At 39.4% G+C, this 17,933-nt stretch overlaps 1 protein-coding gene across 2 annotated transcripts in view; it reads left to right on the top strand.

Annotated features, from left to right (window-relative positions):
* Window positions 1-17,933, top strand: part of CPA6 (carboxypeptidase A6) — an 83,158-nt gene that overhangs the window by 62,400 nt on the left and 2,825 nt on the right. For both annotated transcript variants that reach the window (XM_074552004.1, XM_074552011.1), the window contains 4 exons: window positions 6,970-7,080; window positions 7,319-7,409; window positions 11,930-12,132; window positions 17,191-17,275. In XM_074552004.1, coding sequence (XP_074408105.1) covers window positions 6,970-7,080; window positions 7,319-7,409; window positions 11,930-12,132; window positions 17,191-17,275 — 490 coding nt within the window. The remainder of the gene's footprint in view (window positions 1-6,969; window positions 7,081-7,318; window positions 7,410-11,929; window positions 12,133-17,190; window positions 17,276-17,933) is intronic.

The raw sequence follows: 17,933 nt of genomic DNA, 5'->3' as shown, positions 1-17,933 counted from the left end.
GATAGGCTTTCCATCTCCATTTTTTGGAGTTCTCCAAGTGGAAATTTTGAACCATAGAGGAAAGAAAGCAAGGACCTTACTGCCTCTCCATATAAATCAGACATTTGTGCCAGTCCTTTCCAGGGTACAGGAATGCTACTGTTCCTAAAGTATCTTTGACTTATGGTCCTCAAAAATCTGAAGAGCTTTTGAAAAAGGTTGAAATATTCCAAAGTGAATGAGAGGCATGCAAGGCCAAAACAAATATTATACCTGTGGCTTTTTCCTTTCACCCTTTAGCTGGATGTTCTTTCTTTCCAAAGTCTGTTCCCTTCAGCTAAAGCTCTTTAGCTGATGTTGGCTTGATGTGAAATATTTGTTGCTCTTTGAATAATTGCATCTTCTTAATCTGTGAAATTTTCCTATCTGGGTTTTCCTCCAGTTGATCGATTTTTAGTTTACCCTTGGTTTAGAAGAGGCAGAAACTTCCCAGGGCTGTTTTACCCCCCTGCAGCTTTCTTCACAGGTGCCAGTGGTGATGGCACCACAAAAACTGGGCTTTTTTTCACATTGCAGGACCAGTCATCTGCTGACAATCTCTCCACGAATGTCTGCAGTTCTTTCAGTAAACACAATACAATCACTGGAGCTTAATTTTTATTGTTTACCAGATTCTAGTCTCCCCAGCTGTCTTTTTAGCTGCCTAATTTCAGGGGAAAAAAAAAAATTGGACTTCTCTGAGTGTTCCCTGTATATTCATTACCTGGAGGAAAAAATCCATCTGTTTCATCCTGCCATATCTATATTTGAAATACTCAGCCTTACTTGTATTTACCTAATTCATCCTTCCCTGTCAGGAGCTTCTGCCTGAAACACTGTTTGTTTTTTCTCCATCAGAGAGATCACCTCTTCCAGCCTCTTCACTCAGCACTTCATTCATCAGCCTTTCAGCAGCAAGAGGCACTGGTACCAATGCAGAATTTGTTTCATCCTCATGATTTTTTTCCATCCTGCAAATGCTGTTCCTGCCTTTTGAAGTTCATGTGCAGTGTTCACACCTACGTGTAGTAGTTTCTGCTTCTACTTAACGTCTCCCTGCCATTCCACAGCTGTTTCAGTTCTGAATGTGCTCCCTTTTTTTGGCAGCCATCCTATACACCACTTCTCTCTGAGTATCTGCATCTCTCTAGCACATGCTTGCTACTGAAAGTCTGCACCAATTCTGAGGGTAAGGAAACTGAAGTAGCAGGGAACACTATCAACAAGAGTTTCCTGATCTGGGGCCTCGGCTGTGATACTTTTTTTTTTTTTTTTTGATAAAATCTAAGCCAATGCCAAAAAGATGGAGTGCAGTACCATAGTATCACCACAACGAGGCATGTGATGCATTGTTTTAAAGGGAACTGTGGCAAACCATTTTTATGTCGTGAAGTATATCTGTCTCTTTTGACCCGTGGTGGAATTTCCCAGGTTTTATTCAACAATAAGACTGTTTACGGAAGGATCTTTCCTTTGCTGTCACACCTTGATGATAACAAATAAAAAAACAGCCAAAATTTGTTTTCAGTTTTCCAAAAGGAAGTACTGCATTATTTTTTGTGTGCACTGTCAGCTACTCAGCTGCATCTTTCTGCCTACCCATGACCTTAAAAAGGTAAAAAGTGCTTTAATTTTGCTTGCAGCTATGAATTTTTCACAATGTAAGTAGATCTTGATAAAAGAAAAGTAACACTGCAGCTGTGTTGTGCCTGTAATAGGAATTCCTCAATGACACTTGCTCCTGTAAATTCTTATTTAAGTATTCATCACTAGGACATTCAGATTCTACCCCCTGAAGGCTTTTAGGCTGTTGGGTATGTTCTTTTTCAAGACATGAAAAGAATTCACATTGTTGTTCCAACACATTAGTTGCCCTGAGGAAGAAATTCTGCTCTGTATTTTAGCAGTCCATTCCTGTATGATGGTACTGAGTAATTAGGGCCTCAGTAAAACTGCAGATATGCAGAAACACTACTGAGCATGAAAAAGGACTGTGAAAGAAAATTCCATATGTTGGACAATTCATTTGTTCCAGAAATGGAATTACAAGCAATTGTTTGTATCTTAAGTATTTAATTGTGTCTCAAAAATTTAATTAAAGCATGTATTCAAGTGAGTTCTCTTGAACTCACTTGAGTATGTTTCCCTCAACAATATGTACTACCATGGAGCAAAACAATTAGGATGCAAAATTCAATAATTACATTTTTCAGAGGCCTATATCTTGGTGGGCACTAATTTCATACAATTACTAGTAAAGAAATCTGTGTTGCTCCTTTCAAAGCATTCACAGTGCTTCAGAACAACTCAGGCCTTTTATTTCCCAGATAGGCAGCCCTTGACTTGTTTGGTATCTAAGAGGTTTTTCTTTTTTCCTCTTCTACCACCTCTCTGAGTGGAACCAAGAAGTTGTCTCTCCAGTTTCTACTAAGATCTTTGTCATTATGCATCTTCTTTCCCACAAGATCCTGCCCTTGCTTGAGTGGTCCCAGCCTTGCACAAGATTCCTGGAATGGCTCTTTGCTTCTCTAACATGTCCATCCCACCATCATCCCTCTGCCTCTTCTCTGCTTCAGTGTCTTTTCCATTTGCATCCTTAAGGAGCAACACAGTCAAGTCTTTGGGGTTCTGCAGATCCTTCTTGTCAGACTCTTTTTATGGGTGTTGAGGAGTAGTTGCAGCACATTCCTCTTTCTCAGTTGTTTCTGGGTTTCTCCTGTGGTAAATGGCTTCAAAGAGGAAGGAAGGTTTTGCACTGTATTGAACAAAAAGGATAGATCAGACACAGTTCAAGCTTCAGCCTTGAAAATTTGACTCTTTGTTTTAAGCCATTTGTTTTTAAATACTCAGCTGTATCTTAGCATTAATAATGGGCTTACCACTCTGCTTGTGATCTGAATGCCAAAGCAGGACACTAGCAGTAAAAGGGAAAACAGAGATAAAAAGCTGTACTGCTTCCAAGAGCAGAGACAGAGCTAATTACTAACTTGCCAAACTGATAAAGTGGCAATGAAGGCCAGAATGGCAGATCATAGTGTCAGCCTGCTAAAGTGTAACATGTCCATATAAAAGTAAAATATTGTGTACTACTGTCAGAAAAGGTGTTTTAATTGATATCTTAATAATGGCACGGAAGAGTTAATCCTGTTTTGCGAGAAGCAGTTTTGTGCAATTTCTGGCAGAGCAGTAAATGGAGTCAGTTCTTTGGGCTAAAATAGTAACTGTTTAATTCAGTATGATTGTGTAATTGAAAATCAGAAAGAGCCAAAGCTGATTGTTACCTTAAATTTAATAATAATTAATTGTGGGATAGCAAATCCTTATTAAGCTCAATTGGGATTTCAGAGTTTCTCCCAACCCTGTCTCCTTGCTTTGTCCTTCTCACTCAATCCCCTGATTTTATAAAAAGCCTAACTGCATCCTAAATCCATTTTGCACTCTTGCCTTTATTGCCTTGGCAGTTTACAATATAGCTCTTTTGTTTACCTCATCTCCTAAATTAAATTTCCTCGGGACCATATCCTCAGCCAGCCTAAGCTGCTGTAGCTCCATCAGCAACCATCACCCAGCTGATCCAGATGATGGAGCCCCATCCTGTTAATCCCTGGTGCTCTCCCCACCCCCAGGCAGATTGCTTGCACGGCGTTGGCAGCATCCCTCTATCATCTGTTTGCTCACTAATAACACGATTCAGCGTTTATTGGGCTGCTCTGGCTCCCTGCACATGCAGGAGCAAAGCTGCTATTGATTGCACGATGGGGAAGCAGAACCAACCCATATTCTGAGAGCTCTCTGCCAACCACAATGCAGTTAATTCACTAATGGTTCCTATTCACCTTGCTCGTGTCATAGTGGAGAGAAATCCTTTCAGCACGGCCAGGGAGGGTGGGGAGGGGGCTCCCATGACCCCTGTTGGGAGGACTCGAGAGTCACGTCACAAAAAGCAAGTTGTGGGCTTTGCTCTAGCAAGGACACACCTTGGGAACTGTGAGGCTCATTGCCAAAGATTACACTGGCTGTGCTGCCTGATTACATACATCAAATAAAAATACCAGATAAAAGCAGTATGAAAGATGAAGTCTTTTCAGCAGAAAGAGTGAATATGATCTCACACTATCTGCTTGCTTTCAAAGAAAGCCACTCTAGATCCACTTTATTTTTAATGAAATACTACTCCAAAAGGGTAACAAAGTTGTTTTTAAATCCCATATATTCTTTAAAGAACTGAATTGAATGACATATTTGGCTCTAAACCAACGCTAATACTTTCAATTTTGAGGATTATTACTGGGACTATAATGCTTTCCAAAGTCTCTTCTAGTATTTTGTCAATAACAACAGGCATTAAAATAACACAAAGTCACTATAAAACTTGACATTTTACTGCCTATATTTTGTTTAGGTTTCCAAATAGTGGTGCTTTCACCTAGCAAGGAAAATATATTGTTCACGGGATTTAAAACATATTGTATATTAAAAAGTCTTAATTCAAATATTTTCATTATGCCACTTTTTGCAAATTTGGAAAGCTTCTGAAAAATATGCAAAATTAATTCATGCAATTTTAAGCAGTGTATTACCTTACATTAATTAATTATCTGTAGTTATTTTAAGGAGATGATTTTAAAACTGTTTTAAAAAGTTTAGTCTTACAGCATTGCAGTTTAAAACATAGCATATAGCCCAGTGTAACAAAATGCATAATTACCAATGTAACTGACAGCACACAAAATACAGATACAAACACATATACCAATTTCCTCATCACGGGCATGTAAATACCAACCATGGGTACACAACCTGAGCTTAATTTGCTAATGCTGTCTAAAAATAGAAAAGCAATGAAAAATCAAGGAAGTGGTGTGTGATGCTTTATTTCCTTCTCAGCTAAACTACTTCTCCCTACTACTACTTCTGAAATAACCAAGATAATAATGTTCATTTTCTTTAACCCACATTTTGGAGCATGGATTGGTTCTGTTTCCAGCTGTAAGAACAATTTTACCAGTTTAACATCCATACTCACCACATAGGCTCTTAATCCTGTCCAGATTTAAGTGCAGGGCCAGTCTAATGCACACAGTAGCCCTGTTTACTTCGATACATGTCACCTGCATGTGAAATAGCAATAACACACAGTCCTTATTTTCATGGTCATTGTTTTTGAGTAACCATTGATTTGAGAAATCAATGTTTTGACAAAACTAATTTTTTTGCAGTTCCCTTAACACAAATTTTTTTATCCAAACCTATCTGAGTACTTGATATGACTTTTTAATACAAGTAAATCTAATTTAAATGCAAGACCAGCTATGAATTTTTTTTGAATTTCGGGCAAATGGACCAGAGACCATGACCTCCTCATTGGCTGGGGCTTTCTCCTGGGCAGCCCATCAAGATTCCCTTCAAAAGCACACCGTCATTCTGTTCTCCCCTCCAAACAAGATCTCTTTCAGGATCTGACCCTAAGGTGCAGTGCTCCACACCACCCTGTGTCATTTCATTCTATGCTTTGCCTTGCCTTGTGTTTCTCACTGTCCCCCCCTCTTGCCTGGCTGGAGCAGAGGAGCTGGGTGTGGAATATCACTGAGTGACTTGGCTTTTCACAAGGATATGTGCTGCTTTGGATCTGACAGTGGGGCTGAAGGACTTGCACCTGCAGAGCACTTTGGGAGGGTGAGATGAAGCTGAGCAAGGAGAAAGCGCTGCACGACAGAGGGACGGTTAATGAACCACATAGAAGAAGTATTTACAAGTCCCACTAATCCCCTCAGTAAAGAAAAAAAAAGTCATAGTCCTCCATGAGTAAATTTCAGCCCCAGACTTGTCCAAATATATGGTTATTTCTTACAGATATTCCACACAAAGCATCCATCAGCTCCCATGGCAGCTTCAGTAATTCAAACAGCTGCATCGTCAGGAGCCCAGAAGTATTGAATTCCTGTACTTCACACTGCTCCCAAGCATTTGTCAATTGAAAAGCATTTAGCTTAGTTTATTTCAGAGCAAGTGTTTCCCTTTGCTCCCCAAACACATGCTACTCTTCAGATCTGAAGGGCCAGAAATACTGCAGAGCAGAAGGCTGTAATCACAGTAGCAGGAGGAGAGGAGCCAGGTTCTGGCATCCCTCTGAACCCAGCATCAGTGTGATATGCTTTCCACCTGCTACATGAAGCACTGGATTCCTTATAAAATCAAGAATTAAACTTTGAAGGATGCAGATTTGATGCCCAGCTATGTCAAAGGACAGTATTTGCAAGAGAATGTGGAGTATAAGCTTCCTGGAACTGGTAAAGGAGTATCTCTGGCCCTAGCAAATAGAACTGCTGAGTAGCCTCTGGTTTTGCTGCATTTTTCTAAGATGCAAAATGGATAAAAAACCAAAAGATTTTCCCTACCTAGACTTCTAAAGATTCTCCAAAAATAGAGAGGTGTCTAAATTGTAAGGGAATAAACTGCATCTATTGATAATTGTGCATACAGTAAGCGACTTTGAGCACAAACAAAAGCTGTGTTGTTAATCTGAGCCTTAAATGCTTCAAGACCTTATCAAATCACCTAGTGGAAACAACAGGGCTGCACTGTCTTACAGGAGCTAAACTCATTTCTTCAACTAAGAATCTATTCCACTGACTTTCAGGTCTTAGCTCAAGAAAAACTTCGCATGCATTTTCTTCTTTGTAATATGAGTTGCATTTTCTTGAGTATTGAAAGCAACTGAGAAGCAGAGAGAATAGAGTCTTTAGAACACCTTTTTCACATGTTCACACACTGTCTGAATCACATTTACAGGAAAATGTCAGCCTTTTGGGCACAGCTGGAAGGATGTGCTGCCATGAAAACAGACCTCTGTACTGCCAAATGCCTCGTGACTGTCACAGACCATCACAATACTTAATGGGGAAATTATTTTTATTATGGAAATTATTTTCTTTGGCTTTTCTGCTTTAGGCTCTTCAGACATACCAGACTGATCCTGACATGAAAAAGATGCTAACTCAGCTGTATTTCTATATCATGCCTGTATTTAATGTGGATGGATATCATTTCAGCTGGACAAATGTAAGTAATGGCAGTAATATTATTTGAAAAATTATTCAGACAAGATCAAATAGTTATTACATTATTCAAAAGTGACTCTGCATAAATCTGGTCCATCACTTTGTGCCTTGGAAATAAATGATTCCATTTAAAACAGAATACTGAATATGTTTACCAGGGTTGATTTGTTATGTGTACAAATAGATTTTTGCCAAAATAGAGTAATGATACTATTTAAATATTTTGTAACTTATGCTAGGATCGATTTTGGAGAAAAACAAGATCAAAGAACATGAGGTTTCACTGCCATGGTGTTGATGCTAATCGCAACTGGAAAGTGAAATGGTGTGGTAAGTATGGAGATGCTTTGGTCCCCCAGTTCAGATTACCCTGTATTTACTTATTCAGCAGAGGTAATTATCCAGGTAGGTTAGATCACATCTGTTGTGAAGTGTTCTCTTTTCCATAGTTGAAGCTGAAGATTTTTTTTTCCCATAAAGCCGTAAGCCAAGGCTCAAATCTTCCCACTAACTTCTGAAAAAATAAAAGTTATCAAACTTGGAAAAATAGACCTTATAATCAGTAAAAACTTGCCATGGAGAATGTGGCAATTTTTTTAAAATCACACATACAGCTATTCTGTATTTTGGCAATCATATAAATAATTTGAAGCATAGCATTGAGAATGAACCATGACTTTTCAAGATTTACCTGTAAATCTTAATTTTTAACTGTAGCTTCAGGAAACATTTCACCTTCATTTTAGTCAATTTGCCATTTCTCTGAAATTATTTAACTTTGGAAATGTCAGACTGACTTTGCTGGCCTCAGTGTCCTTAAGGCCATTATTATCAGTGAGTTAATAAAGAAAGAAGGTGCTTCTAAATGCATGAAGATACAATTTTAAACTCCCAGCAGTTCTGTAAGTACTTCATAAAAATTGCCTGAATTTTGCATAGAGAACGCAGCGGTAATGAAATAACTGCCAGAAGATTTAGAATGGATACACCAAGAAAAATTGGTATTTTCTTAAATCTTACCTAAAGATTGTGCAATTCACACAGAGGTAAGCAGCCCCTAAAGGTTCTAGTGTAAGGAAGAAAGAGCACTTAAATACAGCAATATAAACCTGCTGACCTGCTGTCCCACCTTAAGGCACTTCCTTTAGCTCTCTGTGCAGCTGTTGCCTCCGCCAGCATTAGCCCACCTTCCTTATTTATATTACAAGCTTGTAAAGACAAGAAACTTGTTTGTGTAGTGCAAGGGCCCAGCCTTCAGCCCATCCCTCTTCCTCTAGATGTTTCCACAATACTCTTGCAGTAGGGGTGAGCACTGTACACTCTGGCTTGAAGCAGCTGGATTTTTGAAGTAGGGCTTTGAAAATTGTAAAGATAAAAGTGAGTGTGGACAGATACATACATCCAATCCAGTATGGACCTGTGAAATTTGCTTCAAATTGTTTTCAATTCTTCCTGCTCTAAGGAGAGGACTAAGATAGAAGCATTTACAGAAAGCCTGAGAAACCCTCTTTACAGAAGACAGGCCCAGGGCTGCTATCACAATCTTTAAGGCAATTTATGCTGCAAAAATAACATAAAAATGAACGAGTCCTGCATCACTGTCACCATTGTTTACTTAAGTGCCTAAGCCACAAGGTATTTTTTGAGGACACCCATTTACTGTTCAGAAAACAGCTACTGGTATAACTGGAATGATCAGTTCTCTTATAATGTGTTGAGAGATGTTAGGTACCTATCAGTGCAAAATTAATACAGAGTGCTTTTTCTTTCTAATTCTAATTTTTCTTTGGTTCCTCCTCCCTCTTCCTGCTCCCTAGTCACTGTATCAAAACACATTTTTTTATTCAGTCCTAAAAATATTTGCTTAGTTTTCATACAAAAAAAGTATTTTTTCTAGGCTTAGGGAAACTGTGACAATACTCACATGTGTTGTGTGCTGTAATCCCCTACTTGTTGCATTTCTCCCCAGCACTGACATGAAAGACTGGTCCCCACCTCAAGTTTAAAAAATAAAAATTCTTTCAAGTCTGCTTCTCATCCCAAAAAGCACATGCTCAGCTTCCTGCTTTGGACCTCCAAGTCTGTATAATTGTCTGTTTTAATGGAGACTAAAAAGGTCTTTCATGAACTGAGCTGACTGGTACTCAGATGACCCTAACCAGTCACCTGGCATTCCCATTAATACCTGATATTAGATGAGTCAGAGAAGAATCTGGATCATATCACACTTTGAGGCTTGTGTAATAATGGAGAGTTTAACATTTAAAACTGCACATGCTTGTAAAAACCTTTCCATTCAGTTCAGTTGCACTTTAAGAGTTTTCAGACAGGCTTGAACTTCACAGTGGGGCTTCCAGGCAGGTGTGCAGTGGCAGACTCTGGCCTCAGCAAAGCCACCAAATGTTAGCAGTGAGCTAGTCAGTGCTGATAACACAGCATCCCATCTGCTTTCCTCTTCCTTTCTAGTGTAGGACTTTGATGTAAGCTTTATGACTCTCTAGGGACCAAGCCAAAGGCCATAGCACTGCTAGATTTCATGTTGCACCAACCTGTGCTCAAAGAGTGCACACAAATTACACACAGACCCACAGGAATACTGGCAGCACGAACTCTGGGTAGAAATGCTCCTTGCAATGCACATATATGTGCAATAACTAGTACAATGGTTTAATGATAATGAAATAATAGCAACTTTAAAGGAAATAATCAGGTACTTAGAATTAATTTAAGTAATAGGCCAAATCTAGTTAAAGTGGTTGCATCCAAATCCCCAAGAGCGCAATAGTAGGAGTTAAAATTTCCAGCACATCCCAATTTCCCATGCACCCTACTGCTCATTGAGGACAATATCCCATACTGGCAGAAGTGGGTGCAAGGAAGTTTGAAAACCATGCTCCAGCTCATTCATCCTCTTAGTCTTTCTTCTATACCAGAGCACTGGTTTTATCATTCTTGGCACACATTTCCTCTGTTCATTGGGTCTCATGATGGATGTTAGAGGATCCTTGTCCTCCCCTGGTATGCTATCAGGTACAAAAACAAGGCAGCATGGTAACATTTTACACATTTTCTTTTGCATCTCATGACTGTAACTTAGAAATGTCCAACTCTGTTTTCATTCTTGAGTTACTTAAAGAACTTCCAGTATGAAAATCGAGCATACCCTTACATTATCCAAGGCCAACATGGAAACCTCTTTTTATCACCAGCTAACTTCACCTAAGGTAAAGAATTAACTACCTCTGGGATGGTACATGGCTCACCATAGTTTAGAGAGGCTTTTTCCTTCCCTGGAAGTCTCTAAACTGAGCCATATTTTACCGTTGGTCACTTTATCATTAGCTTGTAGTGATCCACTGTTTATTAACAGTGTTATCCATTGCCATGATTTACTATACAACACTGAAACAGGAGATGAAGTACCCATTAAAAAAAAAAAAAAAAAAAAAAAAAAAAAAAAAAAAAGAAGAAGAAAAGGCAAAGGCTCTGGAGACTGTTCAGTAGCTCTCCTGCAGCTATATTACCTGATAAGAAATCGAGGCAGAGTGCTCTTGGGATTTGGATGACTTGGTGGCCATCTGTTCTGCATGGAGAAGACCATCTGCCCTCTCTATGACCCTTCCATATCCACTACAATCCAAGCACTAATACCGTTGAAATCCCAACCTGTGGCCATTGAATGGTAGCCTCAATTTTCATCTTACAAATTAAACTGCAGCATGAAATTCTTCCATTTCTTTCTCTCTTTTTTTGGCATTAGGTTGATTGCATAACCCTGTTTCAGTTGATAGCATTATGCCTTCTCACACACAGCTCTTTTCATATTAATTGGAGGTGGCAGCACTTACTATACAAAGGAAAGCTAATAAAACACTGTTGTTGTAAGTCACTGATGGCTCCAGGGAAGTTTGCAAGCAAACTATTATTATTCTGCAGGTCAATGTAAAACGTGTGGTATTTTGAAATTGCAGCAGATAAAAGAGCAGAGTAGATTTGCATAAATATTGTTCTTTTAGGCCCAGGCCCTAAGCTGTAAATGAGACAATGGCTTAGATCCAGAATTGCTAAATTATAAAGGAGCCACCACCACATCTCCTTTCCTAAGTTTCATCTTTCAGTACCTCATGGCATAATATAGGTAGGCTACTCTTGTGCAGCTTGCTGCCACCTGAGCAGGCTGACACAAAGATATCCTCAAAAGTGAACCCCTGCCCAAGACTTGAAGTAAAGTTAGGCCCTGTGCAAACTGAGGTGATTAAACTGAGGTGATTTCTATTTTTTAGCTTACTGAGCAGTCATCTCATGTGGCTTCTTTTTCTTTTTTTTTTTTTAGGTTTGCATGGGTGAAAATGGGCAGTAGTCAGGAGCTATTATCACGTATTTAAGATAATCCCTGTTGAGGTTGTCTACCTATCATTGTAACCACCACTATCATAGGTAATATATTAAAAGCTGTCCTGGGAGTGACTAATGAAAGAGGTATAGCTCTCTGATTTCAAATAGACCAACTGAGACCCATCAATAGTTTTAATACTGCAGTGCTGATGTGAAAAGCCAGGAAGAAAATGCAATGAAGTCAGGTTCTCCTTTCCATTTGGAAAGGATGTATCCTCTGGGGAGAATCACCTGTAGTTGGCTCACTGGGAGCTTGGTGTGCCGATGAGATGAACAAGCAGATTGCTGCACTGAGGTCCCCCAGGCTCATGCCCATCAGGCACAAGAAAGCAATTTAATTTGTTTATTGCTTTTCACGCCTTTGCACATGGGCCAAAAGAGGCTGAGCAGCCAGAAGCTGACCCTTGGAATTTCTCTGTGATTGTTCACCACCAACTTTCTCTTTCAACCTCTAGATGAAGGAGCTTCACTGCACCCATGTGATGACACTTACTGTGGTCCTTTCCCCGAGTCTGAGCCTGAAGTCAAGGCTGTTGCTCACTTTCTCCGCAAACACCGGAAACAAATAAAAGCCTATTTGTCCTTCCATGCCTATGCACAGATGCTGCTGTACCCTTACTCCTACAAATATGCAACCATTCCAAACTTCAACTGTGTGGTAAGTACATTAAAGCTTGGAAAATGGGCTCCTCTGTATATTTTTGCCACATTTTGTCTTGAAAGGAGACTCAATTCTTCAGTACTTTGGACATATATAATATTGAGCAGTATTTATTCTGGATCCACTTGCAATCACATTTCTGGTTATATAACCTTCACTCACCATGAATCAGTGGTGATTTGATTAAAATGGTATCATGCCTTTCATCCATCAGCCCCTTTAAATTACTTTCTAGGATAAATCCCTAATTTTAATTATAGTTATTATAATTTTATTTAATTAACAGTAATGGGAATTACGTAGTTAGGTCCTTGGGCATCTAGCTGAAATTCTGTCGCTTCATGCTCAGAACTTAAACACTAGGAGCACAAAGAAGATCATCTTCAATTTTATGAACAAAATAAAATTGAAACTCTTTATATTTATCAGTTCAAGGAGGAATCTCTTAGATTTCATCAAAATTAGAGCTTCAATTGCTCTATGTATCATTCAAGTCAGACACAGTGTTTTTAACTCTTTCAGACAAGCAGGTAATTAAAACCATATTAGAAAAATATATTAGAAATATATTATATCTCTATATAATATATCATATCTCTATATTAGAAAAATAAATTTAAAATAGTAGACTTTTTGATGTAAGCCTCTTGATTCACAGATGAGTACATTTCATGTATTCCATGCTCATCCAAATGCAGAGCTATTCCCTCTGCTTGCAGTCTGAGGTCTGTTTTAGCCAACCTCCTGTTCATCAACCCCCCTTTATGTCTTATTCTCTGAGGGACACATGGCTAAACTTTGCTCTCTGTTTGCTCCTGCTCACAGACCCACATTGCACCCACCAGTTCCAAGCCTCTTTCTTTCACCCTGAGTCCTGAGTAAAATTTTCATATTCCATTTATCTCCCATTTTGACCTTGAAAGTTGCAATGATTTTAACTTGCTGGTTTAAGCTAGTTTTCTCCAAAGGAGCTTAGCTGCACCTTAGATTTATCCTGTGCAGAATGAGTGATGTTGTCAGTCCCTGGGGCTTCACTCAAGTTTCACTCAACTGTTCCCTCAGGAGGCTGAGCAGCCAGGACTCCACAAACTAAACTCTCTTTGTAGGTTTATTTCTGTTGAGACACTGAATTTCAGTAGCTATTAAACATTCTTCTGTCTGATGCCTTTCCTGTGAAACAGAGAAAATTAGAAGTTAACTAAGCAGCCAGAGGAGCTAAAAATATGAGACTTGTGGGGACTGATCACCAAACCCTGTAATGACAGTGGGTAAATTTATGATTTTTATTTTTTTTTATTCTACCTTCACATTCTTTTGGGTAATGACAAGGAGAAAGGAATTTCCCAAGTAAATTGATGACTATTTAGTTAGCAAAAAAACAGACTGGGAATTTAAAATCAGAGGTTCTCATTCCTTTGAAGCTAAGCAGGTGCAAGTATTTTTTTTTTTAGGAACAAACAACAGAGAAGAAGGTGAAGATGTAGTGTTAAGAAGAATAAGCAGCTTCTCTGCAAGTATATGATTATTGGGTGCCTGACTAAAAGGTCCAGAGTAATACAAGGCAATAGCAGATGCTATAGATGGGAAATTCATTGTAATGAGAAGGAAGATTTATCTGGGAGTTTTCATGCACACCTGTATATTTTGTTGTTCTTGTTGCTTAAGGGATAATTCCATTCTGAGATGGGACATAACTGCCCCTCAGCTCGTACACATTCTGCCTTTCCACCCACTGCTTTTAGACCAAAGGATCCTAATTTTTGATGTTTAGAAGGTGCTCCTGAGGTTTGCAAGACCTTAGATCAGGCTTCTCATCAGAGGGATTGGAGCACAGACCTAAAAGAACGAAAAATGACACTATTTTAAACAATTTCCCCATGGACAAATGAAAACCAAATACCAATTCTAAATATCTTGTCAGTATTTGAACTTTGTACCTCTTTTCATTGTGGTTGGTCAAAAACAAGAGAGAGGCTGAAATAGGAAACTGAAGTAATTTCCTGTAATTTATAAAGCTCATTATAGGGATCATAGTGAAAATTAAGGAATACTTGTTGCTTATTTATTTGTGTGTTTTAATACTTGCCTACAGCCAAAGGCTCCATCACCTGGTGGCTCACAAATATATGGTTTTTAAGTCCCAAAAGTGATGACTTAGGCTGAGCTTTTGGATTCTCCAGTTCTCTTGGAAATTGCAATGAGCTGGAAAGTGATAGATCTCTGTTTCCTGCCACTGATGGAACAAGTATTGCTGGTCTATGTGGGCGGTGTGCAGTGGAAAACAGTAAGACCCCACATGCATAGCAGATAAATAGCTTTTGGTGCTAACAGTGGGCTATGATTAATTTTGAGCAGAAGAAAGGCTGTTTCTGTCTGGGTCAGATCATTCTAGTGAGCTGTCAGTTACCATTTCAATTAAAGTGTTCAATTATTCAGAGCTGCTTTGAAACTGGAGAGCTGTGTACTGATCACAACATGCATATTCTGTTCTAATTTAGGCACAACTCTCTTATTAGCACTCTCCTGAAATCTGCTCTTTTAAGATGCTTAAAATGAAAGTACTCTCTTAGATTGAAAAAAACACCAGCAGAAACACACATTCATCTCAAGAGTTTTAAATTTCACCTGATTTTCATCCTTTTTCTTTCTGTACTGTCATTTGCCTTAGTGTTTGCAGTGAACTTATATGGCATGACTGAGTTTGTGTACATCTCTGCAAAAATCTGGTAATTTTATGTGGCATTTTCTCCTTGAGGGTGTTCAAAGACTGGTTGCCTGGATTTATTCAGGATCCAACCTGCACAGTATGATGCAGTTGAGAAATGTCCCTTGTTGGGCCACATGGGTCTAACAGTGGAAGCCAACTGCATTCTTCAAGGCTAAGAGCTTAAAGTTCACAGTGCCCAGGGATGCCCAGGATGAACTTGGACTTGGGATGCCCCTGGTCTGACCTCCAGATAGCTTCTGCCTGTGCACAGAACCCATTAATGTTGTGCTGATTTTAAATGTGCATTGCCAAACTATTTCTTTGAAAGATTTCAACAGGATTATCTGTTGTCTCATTGCTGTACAATGAGTAACTCATGCACAGGGAGTCTTCTCATTTGTGGCTATGTTCTACTTGCCATGGTGCATTTATCAGGACTTTGATCTCCAGCTTTCTCAGCTCTCCCAACTGAGCCCTGTCTCCTGCTCCCTTGGCATCAGGCCTCTTGTCAGGCCATCCCAGCACCTCACCAAGACCCTGGGATGGTAAGCACAGCTGCTTGCAGATTTTGGTTGAGCAGCAGAGTCTCGTAATTGGGACAGTGCAGGCACCAGACAACAGCTCCTGGCTGCAGCTGGAGTTCCCCTTCCCAGGCCCTGTGCAGCCACAGCCACCATGGTGACCTCACACTGCCACCCCACCACCCTCACAGGGTCCAGCAACTCCAACCCCATCATGGGTCTTGTGTGTCACAACTCAGAAGTCAAGGCATCTGGAGGAAGAGTGCCAAGTGACAGCACTTCCATCCTCTCGCACAGGACAGGTCCTTCTCATCTTTGGTGTTAGGGTGAGTCAGAGGTTGCCCCTTACACTGGCTGGCAACCACATCCCAGCCCTGCTGAAGTTTCAGCAACACTGAGTTAAGCAGTCCTTGCCTCCACACACTCTCCAGTGGAGGTGGAAAGAAGTCAAGCTGAAAAGGGCAGAGTCTCCAGCACCATCGTCCTTCTACTAAAAAACCAAAAACTCTGCTTTTGCCTCACAAATGTTTGTAATGGAATAAAAATGTTCTCTTTCATTTGCTAAGAGGAGTTACTGTGTAAAATAAACTCATCAAAGCCCTACCTGCACATCAGGAAGTGAAAATGAACTTATTTTTGTTTCTGGAATGACATTTAAAGCAGTTTACTCTGGCTTCTCTACTTGGACAGAGAAAGCCTGCATGGGTCAGGCCAAGGATTAAGTCAGAATCCCAACTCCTGACAAGGGCAAACTAGTGGAAGATTAGGAGAAACATAATCAATAGAAGGCAATTAGAGGGTAATCCTTCTCCAGTGTATTCAATTAGTGCCTGGTGAATAACAAGGTAAGGACTGAGTTCATGAAAACTCACATAAACCAATCAAACTTGTTCAAGGAAATAAAACTAAAACAACTATTGCAGCTTCATGCAGGGTTCAAAGTCCAGAGCTTCTAGCTCCAAAGATAATAATTTCCTGTTCTCTACAGAGAGATGACTGTGTTTTCCCAGCCTTCACTGTATATTTGCCAATATCCTTTTCTTTGGGGTAATATTCCTTTTCCTTTCTGTGTGTTTCGATGCACTATCCATATGTGACTCAGAATTTTCCATGGGCCAGGCCTTTTGCACACAGTTTCACAGGACAAACCATGAACCTCCTAAACAGCCTTTCAGCTGCAAGCTGCTGCAATATAGGCACTGATTTTACCTCTACAGGACTGAAATCACATTTCTGAAATAGTGCAAAAAGAGCTCTCTAGACTACATCATCAGGCCCCAGAGAAAGTTAGACCAGCAGTGAACATTTACACGCTGATCAGAGATTCAGGAGTGGAACTTGTCTCCTTCCTTGTTCCCACTCTGCTCACTGAACCACTGTGAGTGCCAACAAGACATCATTTCTCCTTCACAAGCCCAGCAGAGACAAGGTTTAGTGAACTGGGAAATTCATGTTCAGAAAATGCATGCATGACTTTTAAATGGCATAAAAAAGAGATTATTTCATCTCATGGTCTTACATGTCATCTAAATTTGTTGTGTTGCTAAATTGACATACATACCTATAATTACAAACATTTAACATCTGATCATTCATGGTGCAGTGAGCTCTTTTATATAATACAAAAACAAGTTTTCCAGGGAATTGCTGTCATTAAAAATAAATAATGCATTTGTCCTTTACAATCATTTTAACTTAGCTGCCACAAGACTTGTGGAACACAGCATTGTGCCACAGGTCAATGATCCATTGACTCAGGTTCCAATCACAATACAGTATTTAATTAAAAATCTAATTTATGTATTTGATTTTTTTTCTTCTCCCCAGGAATCAGCAGCCTATAATGCTGTTAATGCTCTCCAGTCAGCCTATGGTGTAAGATACAGATATGGCCCTGCATCCAGCACTTTGTGTAAGTTCCCTCTGCAGGTTTGTGACTTTGACCTTCCTACAGTAAGAAAGAGAAAACCCTTATTATAGCAAAGAATGCAAACAATATTTAAAGTGAACTTTGTTCTGGTTTTGGGTTGTGAGGAAGGCAAAAGAAAGTTTTGCAACTGATTCAGTCAGTTGATTGCAGTAAGATTAACTCAACTGATGCAATAAAAGAGATTAAAATGCACTTGAGAGTCAAAAGCCAGCAAATAATATATTCATATCATATAGAACTGTGGGTTTTTTAAAAAATAAAAACTAAGGTCTTAAAAACCATATCTTTATCAGATACTGCAAATGCACTACTAAGTTGTAACAGCATATATCAGGCAAGCTTTCTGTACAGAGGTAAAACAAAAAGAAGTTCAACAGGTTTTAACAAGACACTTTTTTTTCTTTACTGAAAACTTGAGGTCTGAATGCTGTGGCTAATGATAACAGACATTGAGAAAAGTGAAAAGCTAAAGACTTTTCTCAAGTAACCTCCTGCATCTCCTCTGCCATTGCTGTGTTTTAGCTACAGTTCCACTTATCATGGGCTTCCATCTCACAGCATAGTCATCATCTTGTGCTCATTACACTGCAGTCAGTCACTGTGTCAAAGGAAAAGCTGTGGGAATTGATGCCAGAATTGC

Source organism: Zonotrichia albicollis, chromosome 1, assembly GCF_047830755.1.
Source record: "Zonotrichia albicollis isolate bZonAlb1 chromosome 1, bZonAlb1.hap1, whole genome shotgun sequence".
NCBI lineage: Eukaryota > Metazoa > Chordata > Aves > Passeriformes > Passerellidae > Zonotrichia > Zonotrichia albicollis.
The sequence above is the reverse complement of the archived record's forward strand: the minus strand, read 5'-3'. Positions and strand labels throughout refer to the sequence as shown.